This window comes from Sinocyclocheilus anshuiensis, unplaced genomic scaffold (genome assembly GCF_001515605.1).
Source record: "Sinocyclocheilus anshuiensis isolate Anshui unplaced genomic scaffold, SAMN03320099.WGS_v1.1 scaffold572, whole genome shotgun sequence".
In the NCBI taxonomy this organism is placed as follows: Eukaryota; Metazoa; Chordata; class Actinopteri; order Cypriniformes; family Cyprinidae; genus Sinocyclocheilus; species Sinocyclocheilus anshuiensis.
The window spans coordinates 2151852-2170245 of record NW_015555778.1 but is presented as its reverse complement, the minus strand read 5'-3'; the positions used below and the strand labels follow the sequence as shown (position 1 = coordinate 2170245).

The 18394-nt window shown below is 37.6% G+C and overlaps 3 protein-coding genes across 4 annotated transcripts in view; all 3 read left to right on the top strand.

Moving 5' to 3' along the window:
• The first annotated feature begins 398 nt into the window (after positions 1-398).
• Positions 399-2294, top strand: LOC107674514 (thymic stromal cotransporter homolog). The gene is made up of 3 exons (XM_016468497.1): positions 399-1350; positions 2045-2178; positions 2256-2294. The coding sequence occupies exons 1-3, from the start codon at positions 399-401 to the stop codon at positions 2292-2294; spliced, it is 1125 nt and encodes a 374-aa protein (XP_016323983.1).
• Positions 2295-4888: 2594 nt separating this feature from the next.
• LOC107674526 (uncharacterized) lies at positions 4889-7704 on the top strand. The gene is made up of 3 exons (XM_016468509.1): positions 4889-5640; positions 6488-6614; positions 6782-7704. The coding sequence occupies exons 1-3, from the start codon at positions 5066-5068 to the stop codon at positions 7520-7522; spliced, it is 1443 nt and encodes a 480-aa protein (XP_016323995.1). The 5' UTR covers positions 4889-5065; the 3' UTR covers positions 7523-7704.
• A 2709-nt stretch (positions 7705-10413) lies between these two features.
• The window catches only part of ptbp1b (polypyrimidine tract binding protein 1b), a 21318-nt gene continuing 13337 nt past the window's right edge, over positions 10414-18394 (top strand). The window contains exons 1-3 of one of the 2 annotated variants that reach the window (XM_016468508.1): positions 10414-10487; positions 10976-11026; positions 12392-12422. In XM_016468508.1, the coding sequence (XP_016323994.1) occupies positions 10480-10487; positions 10976-11026; positions 12392-12422 (90 nt within the window). In that variant the 5' untranslated portion in view covers positions 10414-10479. The remainder of the gene's footprint in view (positions 10488-10975; positions 11027-12391; positions 12423-18394) is intronic. The other variant, XM_016468507.1, reaches the window with a different exon arrangement.

Below are 18394 nucleotides of genomic sequence, written 5' to 3'. Positions count from 1 at the left end.
ATTATTTTAATGTATTATCTTAATTATGAACACTCTGGTTTGTAGTGCAAACAGTTTTACCATTTATTGCATGTTGTTATTCTGATAATAATAAGAATGATTATAAATAATTAGAAATAAACTGTAGTAATGGCTGCTGAAAATCCAGCTTTGCATCACAGGAATAAATTACATTTTAAATGGACTCAACTAGAAAACAATTCTTTTAACAATAGTACCATTTTACTGTATTTTTGATCAAATAAATGCAACCAAGGTGAGCATAAGAGACTTCTCTCAAAAACAATAAAACAATCTTAATTATTCCAAATATACACACACACACACATATTAATACGGCTTATCTTTTGCCTTAAAGGTTAAAAATCACAGCCTCAAGCTCCCAGTCTGCCAATCAAATGGGGGATATTCTGACTTTGGTGGAGCCGGTGGTTGTCATCAATAAACTGGGGACGTCCTTCTTTGAGATGGCCCTCACACAGACTGTGTACAACCAGTCACTGAAGGCAACAGCAGGAGACAGCGATCGGGCACAGGCGTTATCCTCACGCTTTCTTCTTATTCAGAGTGTGTTGTCTTCTGTGGCGGCCATGTTGTCCATTATACCACTGAGCCGTATGGCAGACCGTTATGGACCTAAAGTCTTCCTGGTGGCCTCTCAAATGGGTTCGGTTTTGGGCATGTTCATGCTTGTCATCTTCATGTACTGTGAGGTTCCTCTGGAGTTTCTGTACTTGGGTTCTTTGCTGCATGGTTTGAGCGGAGGCGGGCCAATGTTTTGGGCCGGGGTGGCTGCTCTGGCATCTCTCAGCTCAGAGCAGGGCAAACGCACTCTTAAACTCAACATCGTGGACTTCTGTTTTGGGATCGCAGGGGTCGTGGGAGGTCTTCTGTCTGGATATCTGTACCAGATGGGACCATCAATTCTCCTCCTGACAGCAATTCTGGTCAGCATTGTGGCATTACTCTACTCTGTGTTTGCCCTCACTGACTCGAGACGTTCCCTGTCCGAGAGTGAGCCGTTGCTGTCTGAATCTGAAAGTGGGAAAATGATGGATCGAGTCTCTATAGGCATGCTGATGACAACCATGATGTTGTTCATGCTAGGCATGGTCGGGGCGGAAAATGTGCTCCAGCTCTATGTGCTAAAGCCCCCTCTGAGCTGGGACTCAGTTTGGGCCGGATATGGCAGGGCCGCCACCAGTGCCATGTATCTCAGTAGCTTCTTCGGGGTCCTGAGTCTGTTCAGTGTGTTGGGAGACACAGCCCTCACTCTGCTGGGTATTGTGTCCAACTGTACTGGGATGGCAATCATGGCATTCGCTATAGAAAGCTGGGTCTACTTCCTGGGTGAGTTTGGTGTTGCCGTGGACTTGGCAGCACTGATCATTATTGCACTTTCACATAAGCACAACTCAAGAGAACGTCAACTTGCATGTTTTTTTCCGCAGATTTAGTAACAGCAAACAGCGCAAACAACTGCATGGAATAAAACATACTGGCTGACTGTATTACACTTTTATTTGAGCAGCATATCTCAACAGAGATCGCTGAATTCCAACATACAGTGGGTACGGAAAGTATTCAGACCCCCTTCAATTTTTCTCTGTCAATATGGGGTGCTTTGTGTACATTAATGAGGAAAAAAATTAACTTAAATGATTTTAGCAAATGGCTGCAATATAACAAAGAGTGAAAAATTGAAGGGGGTCTGAATACTTTCCGTACCCACTGTACATGTTTGCTGGTGATTTCAGCTCATCGGCACTTTTTCTGTAATGTAGACATAGTGTATGTGCATGGCTGCCAGGTTATATGAAATGTTTTCACGATTAGAATGAACTGTTGAGTTTCCATCATTGATTCACATGTTCATCAATTTACCTCTTGTGAAGTTGCACGTTTTGGAATAAACAAATTCAAAATGAAGTCATTTTAAATTCAAACCGTTGTATCTGGCAAAAAAAAAAGAGTTCTCTATCCATACTATTGCTTCATCCAGTGAAAGGTTTTTGTATTTTTCTGCATGTGTTGTTTTAAACAGCTAGAGGAATCATGATGTTTGCCTGCGTTCCCATGCCAACACTTCGAGCCATGCTGTCCAAGAATCTGCATCCTCAGCAATATGGTAAAGTTACAACCGCATTGAAACAAAAACTTAAAATGTGCTTCATCAGAGTACAAGCCATATAGTTGAGGTCATACTGCCTGTTATATGATACTTCATGAGAGTCCTCTGCTGTGTCTCTTGGCAGGGCGAGTTTTTGGGCTGCTCCAGCTGGTTCTGGCTGTGACTGATCTCTTGTCTAATGCCTTTTTCACCTCGATTTACCCACTAACTCTCGGCTGGTTCAGTGGCCTCTGCTTCCTCCTCTCCTGTGCCATTAGTTACATCAGTGCCGTCCCGATCATGTACGTAAATCTGATGTTAAAAAAATAACAGCAAATGTTCTTTTGGTGGTTTCGTCTCAGACAGTTTACAGCTGCTAGTTTTGTTTTTCAGTTATCGAAGTGGCAGAGACTTGAGACTTGGATCCATTTGTGATGATGAACACTTACATTGAAATGTGTCTGTTCTTATTTTGATTCAGTATGGAGCTGCAAAAGCATTGCATTCCCTGCATTGCTCGCAAAACCTTTCCGTTCTCTCTCAAAAGTGTTGCATTCCCAGAGGAAATGTTTAAGCTTTTGCATTTGCACGCAAAACTTTTGCAAGAGAATCTGAAACTCGGGCAAAAGAACACAACATTGTTGCAAGCGAAAGCAAAGTTTCTCAAGGTAACGCAAAGATTTGCAAGCAAATGCAAAAGCATGGAAATGTTTTCCTCCTATGACTAATGTCCCTTTAAGGACTGTATATTTCTATCAGCTATATTCACATAACATTATATCTATTGTCTGATTTCCACTAACTAATGCATAAAATAAAATTTGATTGCAATAATACAAAGTGCAATACGTAATAATATAACATCAAAGAATTGAAGAACTAATGAAAGTATGATATAAATGTCTGTCCAGCTTTCTTGCAGGAGACATATTTTGGTAAAATATGTCTTGTTTATGGTGGAAATAGCTTTAGGTCTTAATATAAAATATTATTAGCATTTTAGGACTGGACACATGAAGTGTCTATCTTGTCAAATGTTTTAGCAGCTCTGCATATGGTTTCTACTGTTACAGTGAATAGTCTGTGCTTCTTGTATGTGTTATTCTCAATAAACCTACTTTAAAGAGCTTATTTTCCATTGGTTATCTGCTCAGTCATGCTATTATTCTCTAGTGGGCTCGTTTTTGTAGCAGCATGGGCAAGAGGGGTTCTGCAGTTCACTTTTTAAGTCTTTTTTTACATTTCAGTTCAGAGTAGGGATACTTTTTTCAGTTTCTATAAGGATTCATCGTTATTTGAGTTTGTGTCTTCCAGAGATCCAGAAAGCAACAGATCTTACTGCTTATTGTTTACTTTATTCAAAATGCAGAATTAGTCTGATATTATTGCTTCTGAAAGAGGAAAACATAACATTTAGTAAAAGACATGCATGTTGGTATGTTTTACCATCAGGGTGTTTAATGTGTAATGTCCAACAGCTGCCACATGGTGTCATCTAATCGTCAATACACGGCCTACTATGGCAAGCGGATTTGCAATAAAAAAAATGGTTTGACTAATGTTTTAGATCAGTGGTTCTCAATTCCAGGCTTCACGTACCACCGCTTTGCATATTTTGCATGTCTCTCTTTTTTAACACACCTGATTCAGATAACCAGTTTGTTAGAAGAGAACTGTGTTCTGATTGACAGGGTCCCTACACAGTGTTTATTGCTCCCTACTCCATGAGCATGGGAAATCCGTTGAAGTTTACTTCACTTCGGAACATTCATTCACGGATTTGCGCTACGCCATGGCCTGCAGCATCTTCATACAGACGAAACTAACTAGAGAAGTGTAAAGTGCGTCATAATATACCTCTGTAAATAAATGCAATTTAAATTCACGTCTCGCACACTTTAATGCCCTTTGATTGGAACATATATGCTCCCTTTGAACTGGAATCATGACAGAATATTCTGTGACGTCCACTTCACAGGGCACTTACAGTCGAATAGAACAAACGTCTGAAGTCATAAGAGATACATACAAAATGTGCAGAGCGGTGGTACGTAAGGACTGGAATTGAGAACCACTGTTTTAGATAATTACAATTGTATTTTAGTGAGTCATGAATATAATTTGAATAGTCAGAATGATCATTTAATATATCTGCAATTCTAATTTAATGAAACAATCTAATCTTTGTTTGTTTCTGAAGGACAAACAAAGTCCTGTTCAGTTTTATTTTCAGCCGTTTCAGTATAATGTCACAATGGGGAAAAAGAAAATCAAAATTTCCATTTCATGATGACTTTAAATGAGATGAGACTAGAAAGAATTCCAATTCTAAATATCTCTAGACAAGTTCTGACTATAGTAAAGAATCTGATTCAAGAAATCTACAACTTTATTTTGATTAGTCATATGTTACTTTTGGATACATAAAAATTATTTTTAACATCTTTAATGATGAGGAATTAATGAGATCTTAAATTTAAAATATATCAAATATAAACATATATAAGAGACATCTCAAATTTTATGTTTTACTAGTGAGAATTCAATTAGAGATACAAAGTACAACTTATAGTTGACTTTAGTTACAATTTCTAATCGTCAAAACTCATTTATAGACATCGGATAATATTATTTATACTGTGTATTATGACAAGTCAATGAGTCAAAATTGCAGAACAGATATCTGGAATTTTACTAAAGTTAAATTAGTACTACTGGAGCCAAGGGCATTAAATGCTAAAGCGGCTTGCCATATGCGTACTGCCTACGTATTTCCTCTAAAAGTTCAGTGTCTATGCGAGCTTCCGGTAGAGTATTCACCGATAGGAAACAGTGTGGTAGTGGTTAACTCTTTCTGACATATTTCGATTAACTATCGACCACAAACAAATGTATATATTATTATATTACTAACAACGTTACCATTGTAGTATATTAAAACATAACGTTTTAGTAATGAGTTCAAAAACCTTTAAATACCTAAGGCGTGAAGGTGCATCGTCTCGCTATTGCTGTGTCCCGTTCTGTAAAATGTCCTCAAGGTTTAATTCTGTGATTAGTTTCCATAGTTTCCCTTTGAACAAAGAAACACGCAAAAAGTGGCTTCACAATATCCGGCGTGAGGATTATAAGGTCAGTCCTAACACAAGAGTCTGCAGTCGACACTTCAAGGGTGATGATTTTATTGAGCCCTGGACTCCCACGGCACGCCGACTGCTGAAGAAGGGCGCCGTGCCCACGCTGTTCATGTGGAGCGACTCCACTTCACCACCGAAGCGCACCGGGTTATGGAAGAAGAGACGCGTCTCCTCTCCTTTCAAAGAAGATCCTGTGCCTAAGTTCTTCCAGCATCAGGAGCATGATTATTGCTCATCTCTTGTCCAGGATGATGAAGTGGCTTCGGATCAGACCGAGGATCTCCGAAAGGAGGTCGAGCGCCTGAAGAGACGCGTGGCAGAGTTGGCTGTCCTTCAGAGATTTTGTTTGGGCCGATTTGCTGCATCTGACGATGACATACGGTTTTACACTAGGTAAGCTCTAAAACCTGAACAACATTTTTATAAATCTAAATGTTTATTTTTATAAACATTTTCATACTCTAAATAATGCATGTTTTTTTTAAGCATTTAAGTAGTATTCAAGTAATTGTACTGAATGTGCACTTGTAGTTTATTTCAAAGTGTATAAAAACCATATACTTGCAGATATTATAATATTAATAAAATAAAAGACCACTTAAGTGTACTTGGAGAGGGCACTTGTTTCTTAACTCAGTTAGGAACAAATAAAAAGTGCGATTTGTAATCATGTCGACTTTTTAAACTTGATCAAATCATTGTTTTATTAATCTTTTTGTCATGGTTTAAAGTACTTTTAAAGAACTTCACTTTTTTTCTTTCTTTTTGTCAGTATGGCTTGTTTATTTATTTGATTCTATTTTTCTATACTCATATTTATATATATATATATACACACTCATATTTATATATATATACTCATATTTATATATATATATGAGTATATTTAGTTTAACATAATACTTTTCAGTAAATGTTAACTATATTTCAAAGAAAATTTATTTACATTATTTATGAAATTGCGCACAGTATGTATAAGAGTCCTGCTTAAATGGGTCAAAAAAAGCAATCTTAAGTTCATCTCATTGCATTTAATATAAATTTAAACTACACTATTTAATTGTAAATAATGTGCAAGTAACAAGTGCTTACTAAACGTATTATTTAAGTTAAGTATGCTAAAGTGTCCTTTTTAAACAAGGGTTCACAAGCCTTAAATTTTAGTGCACTCTAAACAAAAAAATAAGCTACATCTTGGTGGTTGTTCATCACATTTGTTGTGGTCCTGCATCTCTTGTAGGTTTGCCACTTACAACCACTTGATGGCGTTCTGGAGACTCATTGAGCCTGTGTCCCACAGCATGGTTCGTTTGACCAGATCCAGGGCAGCTACAACCAGTGAAGTTGGATCATCAGGCAGTACATCTGTAAATAATTAATTTTTATGTAATTTATCATTCATTTATCATTTATGATGTTATAAATTACAGATTTTAAGTGGGGGGAATAGGGAAACATTTTTTTGTTAATAGTATTACTTTTGCTATGTAAACAGACACATTATAAAGAAAATTTTTCACAATTTTGTTAACAGTGTCAATCCCTGCAGCCCATAGATGAGTTTTTCCTCTTCATGGTCCATCTCTCAGTTGGTCTAACAGAGAGAGATCTGGCCCACAGATTCAATATCCATCAGTCCTCCGTGAATCGAATCATTACAAGCTGGGCCAATTTTCTCTACGCCATTCTTGGATCTGTGCGCATCTGGATGTCTGAGGAGACGGTCAAGGCTCACATACCAAAGGAGTTTCAGGACTATCCAGACACACATGTAGTGATTGACTGCATAGAGCTGCGTTGCCAAGCTCCATCCTCTCTCCTGCTTCAAGGTGAAGGGTCCCATTGCACCTACTTAGGGTTAATTGGCATGGCACCGCATGGTGCAGTCACTTTTGTGTCATCTGTGTATCCAGGATCTGTCAGTGACAAGGAGCTTCTGAAGCAGTCTGGGATTGTGTCACTCCTGAAACCTGAAATGGCCATTATGGTCAACAAAGGGTTTTTTATAGATGACTGTGTACCATGCAAAGTTTACCGACCTGCCTATCTGTTAAAGAAGGAACAGATGCCAGCTGATGAAGTGAGGGAAACTCAGTCCATTGCTCGGCTGAGGGTCCACATTGAGCGTCTCATAGGCAGGGTGATGCAACACAAGTTGTTGGAAACGGTCATGCCTCTTTCCGACACTGGGACCATCAACCAGCTATACACTGTTGCTTGCCTCCTTATAAACTACCAGAATGGCCCCTTGTTAAAAGCCTGGGCAAATGATTAAAGACTAGACAAAACATTTGCTGTTGGAGGATGGATCAAAGGACTGTAAATGTAAATATAGATAAACATAAACATCCAAATATAAATAACTTTGGTACTATGTTTCTGTAAGCATGAAAATATAAATAACTTTCGTAGTGTTTCTGTAAACATTCAAATGATTCTATACATTTTTTTCTTGTATTCCACTATAATGTAAATGTAAATATAAATAACTTTCAAAGTTATTTATGTTTACAGTGGTGTACAGGAAAATATTTATGAAGTTATTTATATGTTTACAAAAAGATCAAATAGATAAATGTAAACATGTAAAATACAACTTTTATTCAATGTTTCTATAAACATGTAAATATAAATACCGTTGATAGTGTTTCTGTAAACAAATAAATGACTTTATAATGTGTTTCCTTGGACCACTGTAATGGAAACATGCAAATATAAATAATGTATGCACAGAACCACAGTGTCAAAGTTATTTATATTTACATGTTTGCAGTGGTGTACAGGAAAAACTTTATCAATTTATGTTTACAGAAGCATTGCATCGATAGAAAAATGCAAGTATGTTAAGTATAGAGAACTTTAAAAGTGTTTTTGTATACATAATGTTTACACTTATTTAATAGAAATATGTAAATAACTTGTGTACAGGAACATGGTATCAAAGTTATTTAAATGTATATGTTTACAGTGGTGTATGGGAAAAGCTTTATAAAATTATATACGTTTACAAAAACACTGGATCAAATAGGTAAATGTAAACAAAATGTAAATAACTTTTAATATAAATATACTTTTAGAATGTTTCTATAAACTTGTAAATAATAACTTTGTGTTTCTGTAAACATAAATACCACTGTAAAGGAACATGTAAATATAAATAACTTGTGTACAGAAAGATGCTATTAAATTCATTTATATTTATGTTTACAGTGGTGTACAGGACAAGCTTTATAAAGTTATTTGTGTTTACAAAAACGCTGCATTAATGTGAGTAAATGTAAACATGTAAAATACCAACTTTTATACAATGTTTCTACATGTAAATGTAAACATGTAAAAACATGTACATTTAACTATATAATGTATTTCCTTTATACCACTGTAATGGAACTATATAAATAGCTTTGATAGTGTTTCTATAAACTGTTGATAGTTTTTTTTTTTTTTATTATTATTATTTCTAGGAAACTTGGCAGGTAAAAATATTTTAAAATATTGTCTTTGTAGATGAGACTCATGTCATCCTGTGCATAAACAAAATCAAACCAGTCTGATCCACATAAATGACAAACACATGTAACCTGTTGTACTTTAATTATTAATGATTTCCAATTCAGATTATTTACAAAACATAACATTTTGGAAACAACTTTGGTTGTATTATTTAACTCTGAAAGTTTCCCAGTTAGGCTTATCTGATTGCTCGGCCTCTACTCTGGCCTATTAAGTACCTGGTCAGGTCACATGATACATTTGGTTGGCTACCTTGGAGACAATGAGTCTCAGTTTCTGTTGCAGCCCCCCATCTATTATTTAGCTTTAAGCAGGTGTGGCACAGGGAAAAAGTAATTTCCTGAGTGTGAAAACAGGTAATTATTGATGATGATACCTGATTCCAGAGCTCTCCTTGTCCCATAGTCCTTCTGGACAAGACATTCAAGCTTGTAAACTCTTTAGCAGGCTTAAATTAAAACTGTTATTTTAGATCATATCAGACGTGCCATATCACCAACATTTCTATAAAAGAAACCAGTATCCATTTTCTTGGATACAACATGGTTTCACCAAACCAAAACTATTTTGTCTGCGAACAGAGTGAAATGACAGTAAAGAGCCAGGTGGTCACAAGAGACTCCAGAGGCTTTGAGACATCAAGGAGATCATGGGGCCTTTGATGCCAGGGGCACTTAAATCTAACTGACAGCAATCCAACTAAATAAGTGTCTGAACAGGAGACGGTCTCTACAATGTGCAACAACAAAAAGTACCAAAGGCCAGTTATTTTGTCTGAAAAGCACAAGATGAAGTTCATCCTTCATCATTGCTCTATTTTGGTCAGTATCAGTGACGCTAAAACCTTCATGTATTTTATTTACATATACAAATATAAAAAAAACTTTGATGTTGTGGAAACTACAATCAAGTCCCTAATCAGACGTAATGGATCTCTGCTACCACTGCAACCTGAAATATTCATGGAGCCGCCCTGATGGCACGTGTACATCAAGAAGACGTCTATTTGACGTCTGCAAGGCATTTTTTTAGAGGGTTTGCTCAACTGCAATACGTCTATAGGACGTTTCCTATCAGATGTCAAATAGACATTTAGAAGATGTCTTTAAGATGTTTATGATTTAGAATGTATGTAAAACTGACATCTTAGAGACGTCTATCAGATGTTTGGACACAGCAGATGCTTTCCAGGTGAAGCAATCTTTAACAGACATCTTGCAGACGTATGTGTGCTATCTGGGCGGTTATATGAGCTTTCAGTTTGTTGTTGTTGTGTCTAAAATCCATTGAGTACACCTTTAGAGACTGAACTATAAAAAAAGTGTGCTTTATTAGGTTAATAGTGATATATTAGATATCATACACTTATTTCATCAAGTAAAGTTACTGTTTCACTGACAAAATAACACGTTAATCCATGGTTTGAACAAAAAACGCTGTTTCCTAAGTGACTAGTCCATTCTTCAAAGACGCAGAACAATACTAGGATGCGCAACACGCATTTTCTCCCTCCTCAACTGTAACCGCCCTTTGCTTTCAACTCGTTTCATCCAATCACAGTCCTCCTCGTGTATTACACGCACACTGTTTTCCGGATTGACCAATCACCGAGCTCATCGCTGAGGTTCCGCTCAACGCGCTCCGCCATTTTGTGGCGCTTTAAGAAAACTCAGCCAAGCAACAAAGTTGCGGATCAGAGCTGCTGTTCCTCGGTGTGCAATGGACGGGTAAGTGATGCTACGTTATTATGAATGGAAAAAAAGTTAGGCTGGCCCGGCGATAAGCATTGCACGAATAAACCCGTACGTTTACCAACTGTAAAGCATTATTTTTTTGTTAGATTGGTTAGCGCGGGCGCTCGCATCACCAGTTGCGATTAAGCAAACCCGTAGTCAGGTTTCTGCCTGATACTCGCTGTTTTGATAGTCACATTTAGTTTTTTTCTTTTTTTATCCGTGTTTTGCAGCCTAAATAAGGCAGTTTTTTCTGCAAAACTAGGAAGATTTCCACCGAGAGGACTTGTTGCATCGTATATGCAGTGATTAAAGTTTGAGCATAAAGTAAAGCGCAACATTTTTTGAAACTTATAAATATAGGGAATCAAGCCCCAAAAGTTCGGTTTTTCTTTCTGACCAGAAAACTATTAGCAAAGTGAATATAAGTAAATTGAATAGGTAGGTTGTGTGATGGCATTGACATCTTTTTCCCTGTGCAGCCGCCTAGAGACTGAATTGTATCCTTTGGGATCAAGTTACGCAGAAATAGAGTAAGTCCATCTGAAATTTCACAGCTCATAGTTGGTGTTTTTTTATTTTCCTTTTATACCCGCCCATAGATTACATTACATTTAGATGAGTGAAATATCAGTGTATTATGGTGCTTCGCATACAGAAATCGCCACGGTTGCCATAGTTTCCACCAAAACACAGTAGTTACTTAGCCATTTTAATTTCCTGAATATGATTCACTTTGGTGTGACTTGACTTTTTTTAAGCAATAGAGGCACAAATTCTATTTTTAGGTTGTTCATTTAATGTTTATTGCTACAGCATTGCAAAAATATTTGGTTTAAACTGTAGGCTATTTAGACTTCTGGTTGGTAATTTTGGGGTACAAAATGACAAACGAAATATAAATAGAAATACATAAACAAAACAACTTCTAGGGAATTAAGTTCAACTTCCTGAGTTTGACACACAACATTTTCTCAAACACATCTCCTTTCACAAATAAATTTTTTTTTTGTAAGTTTTAGACCCTGTTTGCTGAATAGCAACCTGTGGTGGCTAAAACTGCATAGCGCTAACAGATACTAACTACTGTAATGTGGTGGAAACTGTGGTTAACATGGTAAATGGTTTTAAATGTTGGCCAGTGAGTCTGTTTGATAGACATGGCTGAACTAGACAGACGCACTGGACATGCACCATCTAAGATGATACACAGAAACTAAAACCACACCCCAGCTATTGTGACAAAATGACCCCAGTCCATAGGGCCCCCTTGTTTGAATTCTCTCATTTATTTGCATGAAGGTTTTTCCCTCTCGGGGTATATGTATCAGGACTTTGTTTTGGCACAGTCAGTTTCTTTTTCTATCCATTGTTTCAAACATAAAAGCTTTTATGCTGCGCCGTTTTGATATGAGGGCTTTTCGAAGCATTTACTGAGAGTTCATGTGAAACAGGATGTGGGGGTTAATCTTCAACCATACACTGACCCAAAATACCACTCATATTTCTTGCTCTAAGGGAGATCTGTGTGAAGGATCTAGATTACGCAGGCAAGTCTCAAACTGCTTATTCCTTTAATGGGAAAAGCATCTAACCAACATGAGCCAAATAAAATATTACACTCATTAGCCATACTTAAATATTAATTACAGTTAATATTTAGGTAGAGGATATTAATTTCACATTTTGACTTACAGAAATAGGCTGGATGCTTAAATTACATAATACATATCTTTGCATGAAACATTCTTCTTTACCTTTGGTTTCATTGGGACTTTTAGAAAAATGCATGAGGTCAAAATGGTTCTGTTCTGTTTTTCTTTTCATGCATTTATTTATTTATTGTTTCTGGTTTCATGCTCTAATTTTTTTTCTTCCATTTCTGTGTACTTTTCCAGCGTTGTTCATGATATTGCAGTTGGTACAAAGGTAAGAATCTTATTTTTAGTTCTTCAGTCACTACTACACGTGCTATAATTCTTGGGTTGGTTGAATAAGAGCAGATTGTTTTGCTTAATCTTCCTTTAACTGTTTGTGTGCCGGGACTCTCTGAGTTGAGAATTTGCATGGCCTTTGTGACTTCCACACCTTGTGCTATCACTCCTTCCAGACATGATTCATCCTGGCAACAACGGGGTCAATCATTTCGAAGGGAATCAAAGATTTGTTAGAACAAGCACTGTGGCATTGTGCCATGCCACATTGCGCTTTCTCTACTTTTTATGAACTCCAAGTTATCATTTAACTTTAGGAGCAAATTGTGGTTCATAATATGCCATAATATTTGGCTGTTATGAAACACATAGTTAAGAAATCCCTAACTTGCTGCCTGGATCAGCCTTCACAAGGCCACAACATGAACACTCCCGCTCGTTCCCTCATTAAAAACTATTTCCTGTGGTATGTGGCTAGTAAGGAGGGACCCACAGGATGTGGAACAAAAGGCTGATTCATGAGGTTTATTTAGGTTAGTTACATGCTTCAGGTCATGCAGTAACATTTGTAGCATGAAACCTACAGGCACTGCATTTATCTGATGATTACCACGATACAGGGACGAGGACTGATTTAAGAGCTGATTGCTAATTGAAAAAGTTGGTTCTGAGAGATTTCCTAGTTTTGGATTTGAAATAGTTGTAAGGGACATTTTTCTGCATTATGTCTCAGGTTCAGATCAGTTTGAGGATAAAGACAATGTGAAACCCCGTTCAGAACCTAATTCATTTATGTATCATGACATTTCTGAGTGAAATAGCATATTTAATGAGAAAAGGTGTAGGCTAGGGCTTGGTTTTAGATTGGGAATTGATTCGATTGGGAAGCAGACAAGAATTGAGCTTGATTGAATGCAAGTTTGCTAAAACAAAACCTCCTAAATAGCTGTTTGCTATTGGTTATCACTATTGTGGCCTAAGGCCCCGTCCACACGGAGAAGCCTTTAGCTGTATACGCATAAATTTTGTATCATATAGGCGTTTCGTCCACACGGATCCGGCGTTTTGGGAGAGTGAAACCGATATTTTTTTTTAAACCGGGTCCCAGAGTGGATAAATCTGAAAACGCCGCCCTTGTGTTTTCGTGTGGGCAGCGAATCCGTATATTTTCTGAAACGATGACGTCATCAGCCCACATCTCGCCCCTAGTCAGACACCGCTACGTCACATAACAGCAACAAACACTGAACGATTGTCTTTTTATTAACTAACATTAACACAGATTAATAAATGTTTTATTTCATGTTCGTTTGTATACCGCGTGCAAGGTTTATGCGCATAGTCCAAGTCGTCTTCTCTGTTTTTAGTGTATCTCTGTGGCAGAATTACAGCGCCACATACTGGTCTGGCATGTATACTACATCGTTTTGTGTCGGTTTTGTGTGGACGCAGATATTTCTTGAGACGAAGGAATAAAAAAAAGATTGGATAGTGAAAGCTCTGGCTTCGTGTGGACGTAGCCTAAGTGATGTCATCAGACGAGGAAAGTCGTTTTAGAGCATGCTGCATTTACATTTAAGATTAAAATAGTGGAATGACGTGCAGTAATTATTCACAATAAAAAAAAAAACAATGAATATAGAAGAGGTGAAAAAAGGGGTCAATGTTGATTTCATGCTAACTGGTAACAGGAAACTTATCATTTTCTCGTCTATTGGGCTAATTTAAACTGCAGTTGTGGTGCCAATAGCCTCGTGGGCAGCGCTCTTCAGGTGTCCCGAGTTCGAGTCCCGGCTTGCGGACCTTTGCCGGACCTGTAGCCCTTGCTCTTCCACTTCGCTTCTATTCAAGCTACTTTTTGCCATAATAAAGGCAAAAATGTCAAAAAAACAAAAAAAAAAAAAAAAACTGCATGTCTGAGTGAAACCAAATAGCAATAAATAATAAAGGTCGAAACTTGATGTTTATCTTGAACATTGGGCCCTATTATTGGTTAATTTGATTTTTTATGGCCACACTACCTTTGTTATCAGCACAAAAGAGGTTTTGTTTATTTAAAATGCACTGAAAATTCATGCACCATAAGATCAAAGGCATTAATTAAGAAAAGTAGATGTTCAGTTATAATTTAATGTTTTAAAACTGCTCATCAGATGTTATGGCATATTAGATGATCTTCAGGTAAGTCTATTTGTCTTTGTGAACACGGGTGACAAGCATTTTATTGTTTCCGTGCACTTTCTACCTCAGCCTAATGATTCAACCCATTTCAGAGACATTCCTCAGAGATTGGTTTTGGCTATTGATATGACGAGCTGAATGCAGTCTATTCATCAAATGCAAATATGTTTGCCTCATCACTCAGCACACACATGTAGCTCTTGTGTTTGTTCAGCAGTGCTGATCAGAGGGAAGATGGCTGGGGGAGGTGCTAATGGGTCACATGGGGGTTCGCTTGATGCTATCAGTCTCTCTTTCTTGTTCTCGGTATCTCCTAAAGAATGCAAGTCGAAAGCTTGTGGGTCGCAGGTGCTGATTACAGCAAGCCAACGATTCGCTATAGTCCCACCTAGTGTTGTCACGGTACCAAAATGTCAGTAGGAAACTTACCTGCTTGAACTTGATCGGGGTGTTTTGTTAGTTTGATGCGTTTCCTCCTCTTGAGGTCGCCACTGCTTTTATGAAGAGGTTTCCAGGTTTTCACAACAAAACCCGCCCAATCGCGTTTCGAGGGATCCCCGTTAAAAATCGCATTCGCATTCCAGGGACTAAATATCACGTTAATGGGGTCGTTTTTCAACCCGCGGACATGAAAAACAACCCGCGGCAACAGTGTTAAAGCAGCCCAATTCCGCGGGAAAACCAGTGCGGTTAAGTGCGGTATAAATTAACCCAATAGACAAGAATCTTAAGCTTCCGGTGTTTCCTTTTATTTAAAAATTTACATTTTTGCCTCTTCTCTGTACGTGTTTTTTTTTTTTAATTATTGGTGCATGTTATTCTACTATTTTAATATCTTTCATCAAAATGTAAATGCAGCATGCCCTAAAATTACTTTCCTTGTCTGATGACATCACTTAGGCCACAATAATGATAACCAATAGCCAAACAGCTATTTAGGAGGTTTTGTTTTAGCAAACTTGCATTCAGTCAAGCTCAATTCTTGTCTGTTTCACAATCCAATCAATTCTCAAGGAGAAAATCAAGCCCTGTCATACACGGTTTCTCATTAAATAACCTATTTTACTCAGAAATGTTATGTTACAAAAGAAAAAGGCAGATGGGGCAGTTGTGGCCTAATGGTTAGAGAGTCGGACTTGTAACCTGAAGGTTGCGGGTTCGAGTCTCAATACCAGCACGAATTGTAGGTGGGGGGAGTGAATGTACAGCGCTCTCTTCCACCTTCAATACCACGACTGAAGTGCCCTTGCACCGAATGCCCAACTGCTCCCCGGGCGCTGCAGCAAAAATGGCTACCGGGGTGTGTGTTCACTACTCACTGCTGTGTGTGTGCATTTGGATGGGTTAAATGCAGAGTACAAATTCCGAGTATGGGACACCATACTTGGCCACATGTTTTTTTTTTTTTCTTTCTAAATGGGTTCTGACCAGATATTTATGCGTCAATCGGTGCAGTGACGTGTGTATAGAGTCTATGCTGGGACGATTACTTTTTGGTGGTTGCTATTATTATGTAAAACTGAGGTCTTGAGCTGTGCTCATAACCTGTATGGTTAGTGTGGTAAATGGCTCAAGTTTGGACAGTAGTTGTGGGTGAAAGGCACACCTGGGCGTATGGAGATAATGGGTCTTGTGTATTCAGGTCAGGGTTGGGTTTCAGTTACCTGCAGCGCAGACACAAGGTCTCCATGGTGAGCACATTACAATCGGAGCTGCTGTGGTAACGGCCCCATTTTTTGGTTTGTTGTGAATTGTTGCAGTCTTTGCCCCTCCCCCCGTCTTTGACACCTTTTAATCTGTTTAACCAAGTACCCCATCATGCCACACCCAACAAAAAGTTAACACGTTGAATGTTTGTGTTTGTCATGCTCAATTAACTGATAAATGCACAGAGATAGTGCTGTCTGACACCTTCTAGAAGCTTTGAAAGAATGTTCCGGGTTCAGTGCAAGTTAAACTCTGTTATTGCAAAATGCTGTTGTTTACCCCAGAAATTGATTTTGAATCCTCCATTTGTAAAACATGGAAAATTGTGTTTTTATTGTAATGCACGTACCATGAAAGTCTATGGGTTAAGTTTGTGCACCGGGAAGCTGATAATGATTTAATGCTATGGCTGATATTAAATAAATGAATAATAAAGCACTAAAATCTACAGAGCACCGCAAATGAAATTGTGGCCTCAAATTAAGAATTAATTAACTTCAATTCATCAATTTATTCATCAATTTACTCATTTTAGTCAAATTGTTAAGTTTATTTATTCCCTAGTTTTAATGTAGTGGAATTGTGACCACATTGTAGTTATTTGTTCCCTTGTTTTAATGTAGGAAACCAAGGAAAACCCATAATTCATGGCCACGATATCTTTTTTTTTTTTTTTTTTTCTGTGTGGGGCTCTGTAAATTTTTTAAAAAAATGCTTCAAGTTAATTTAGGCATGACAACATTATAATGTACAGTACGAAATAAGGATATTTGTATTGAGATTTTCTCAAGATTACATTTTGTTAGTGTGTTTAAGATTTAAGTGAGTGTTAGAAGGTAATCTAACTATTAAAATAGAGCAAATTACACGCATAACAATATACATGCAACATACCTATCTGCAAAGTACCGGTTACATGGGGCAAAGTAATCTCTAAATAATTAACAAAAGCAAACACAAAAGCAGAAATTCATTTGGCTAGAATAGTAGTCCTACTGCTACAAGGTTAATTTAGACAGCTTACCGATCATGTACATAATCTTTTAAGTACAGAAAAATTAACATAAGCACTTTAACCATTGTTATTGCATTATTGCTATAAATCTTGCAAACTTGTTGTCAATTCTTTGGCAGTTTAGTGTAACGGGCAACTTTAAGTTCAGAGCTTTAAGTTCTACGTTTAAGTTTAGCTTGTTTTGCAGTAGCCTAACCCTTTAAACGATTGTTTCTTAGCTTAGTGTGTTGTACCAGATGCCTGTTGTGTAGCCACCCCCCTCTAATTTACATGTGGTTCTCATTGAGTCGCTTAACTGTGGAATTTTAATATGTGGAGGGCAGGCCTGTGTGGTTGCATGGAGTTTCTGCTGAATTCAGTTAATTCATTCTTGCTTTAGTCATAAGCTGTGACCGGACAATCTTAATTCAGGCATCTTCTGTTACTCGAATGTCTGCACTCAGAAGGTGGATAATGAGAACAAATATTTGCTTTTGATTGTCCAGATGAAATGAGACATAGATTAGTGTTATTTGCAGAACTGTGATGTATTAACTTTTGTTAATCTTGACTTTAAAGGGGTAGTTCACCCAAAAATGAAAATTCTGTTATTTACTCACCCTTTGCCAAACCTGGATGAATTTCTTTCTTCTGCTGAACACAGAAGATATTTTGAAGAATGTGGGTAACTAAACTGTTTCTGGTTCCCATTGACTTCCATATGATTTTGTTCCATACTATGGAAGCCAGTGGAGATCAGCAACTGTTCATTCTTTGAAATATGTTTTTATGTTAAACAGAAGAAAGACACTCCCACAGGTTTGGAACAACCTGAGGGTGAGTAAACAACCCTCTACATTGCGAGTAAATCACTCGCATGCAGAGTTTCACTCTCCGTCAAGCGATCTGTGATATTTTTCAGTTCATCTCGATGGATGCGCAGTGCACCTGTATTTGACGTACCATAAACTCTAATGTAACAGTGCTCGCCGTAGCTTTCTCACACACACGCAGAGAGAGAGAGAGAGAGAATTGACGCGCTACATGTAAACGATATTCTTTGTTGTATTTTCCTGTCAAAATAA

What these genes read in the sequence shown, in the direction of transcription:
- LOC107674514 (XM_016468497.1), top strand. Translation starts at nt 399, where the DNA reads ATGGGGGATATTCTGACTTTGGTGGAGCCGGTGGTTGTCATCAATAAA. An exon ending in AAGCTGGGTCTACTTCCTGG is followed by an intron (nt 1,351 to 2,044) that starts GTGAGTTTGGTG and finishes TGTTTTAAACAG; the next exon opens with CTAGAGGAATCATGATGTTT. An exon ending in TTAAAATGTGCTTCATCAGA is followed by an intron (nt 2,179 to 2,255) that starts GTACAAGCCATA and finishes GTCTCTTGGCAG; the next exon opens with GGCGAGTTTTTGGGCTGCTC.
- LOC107674526 (XM_016468509.1), top strand. Translation starts at nt 5,066, where the DNA reads ATGAGTTCAAAAACCTTTAAATACCTAAGGCGTGAAGGTGCATCGTCT. An exon ending in GACATACGGTTTTACACTAG is followed by an intron (nt 5,641 to 6,487) that starts GTAAGCTCTAAA and finishes CATCTCTTGTAG; the next exon opens with GTTTGCCACTTACAACCACT. An exon ending in GATCATCAGGCAGTACATCT is followed by an intron (nt 6,615 to 6,781) that starts GTAAATAATTAA and finishes TTTTGTTAACAG; the next exon opens with TGTCAATCCCTGCAGCCCAT.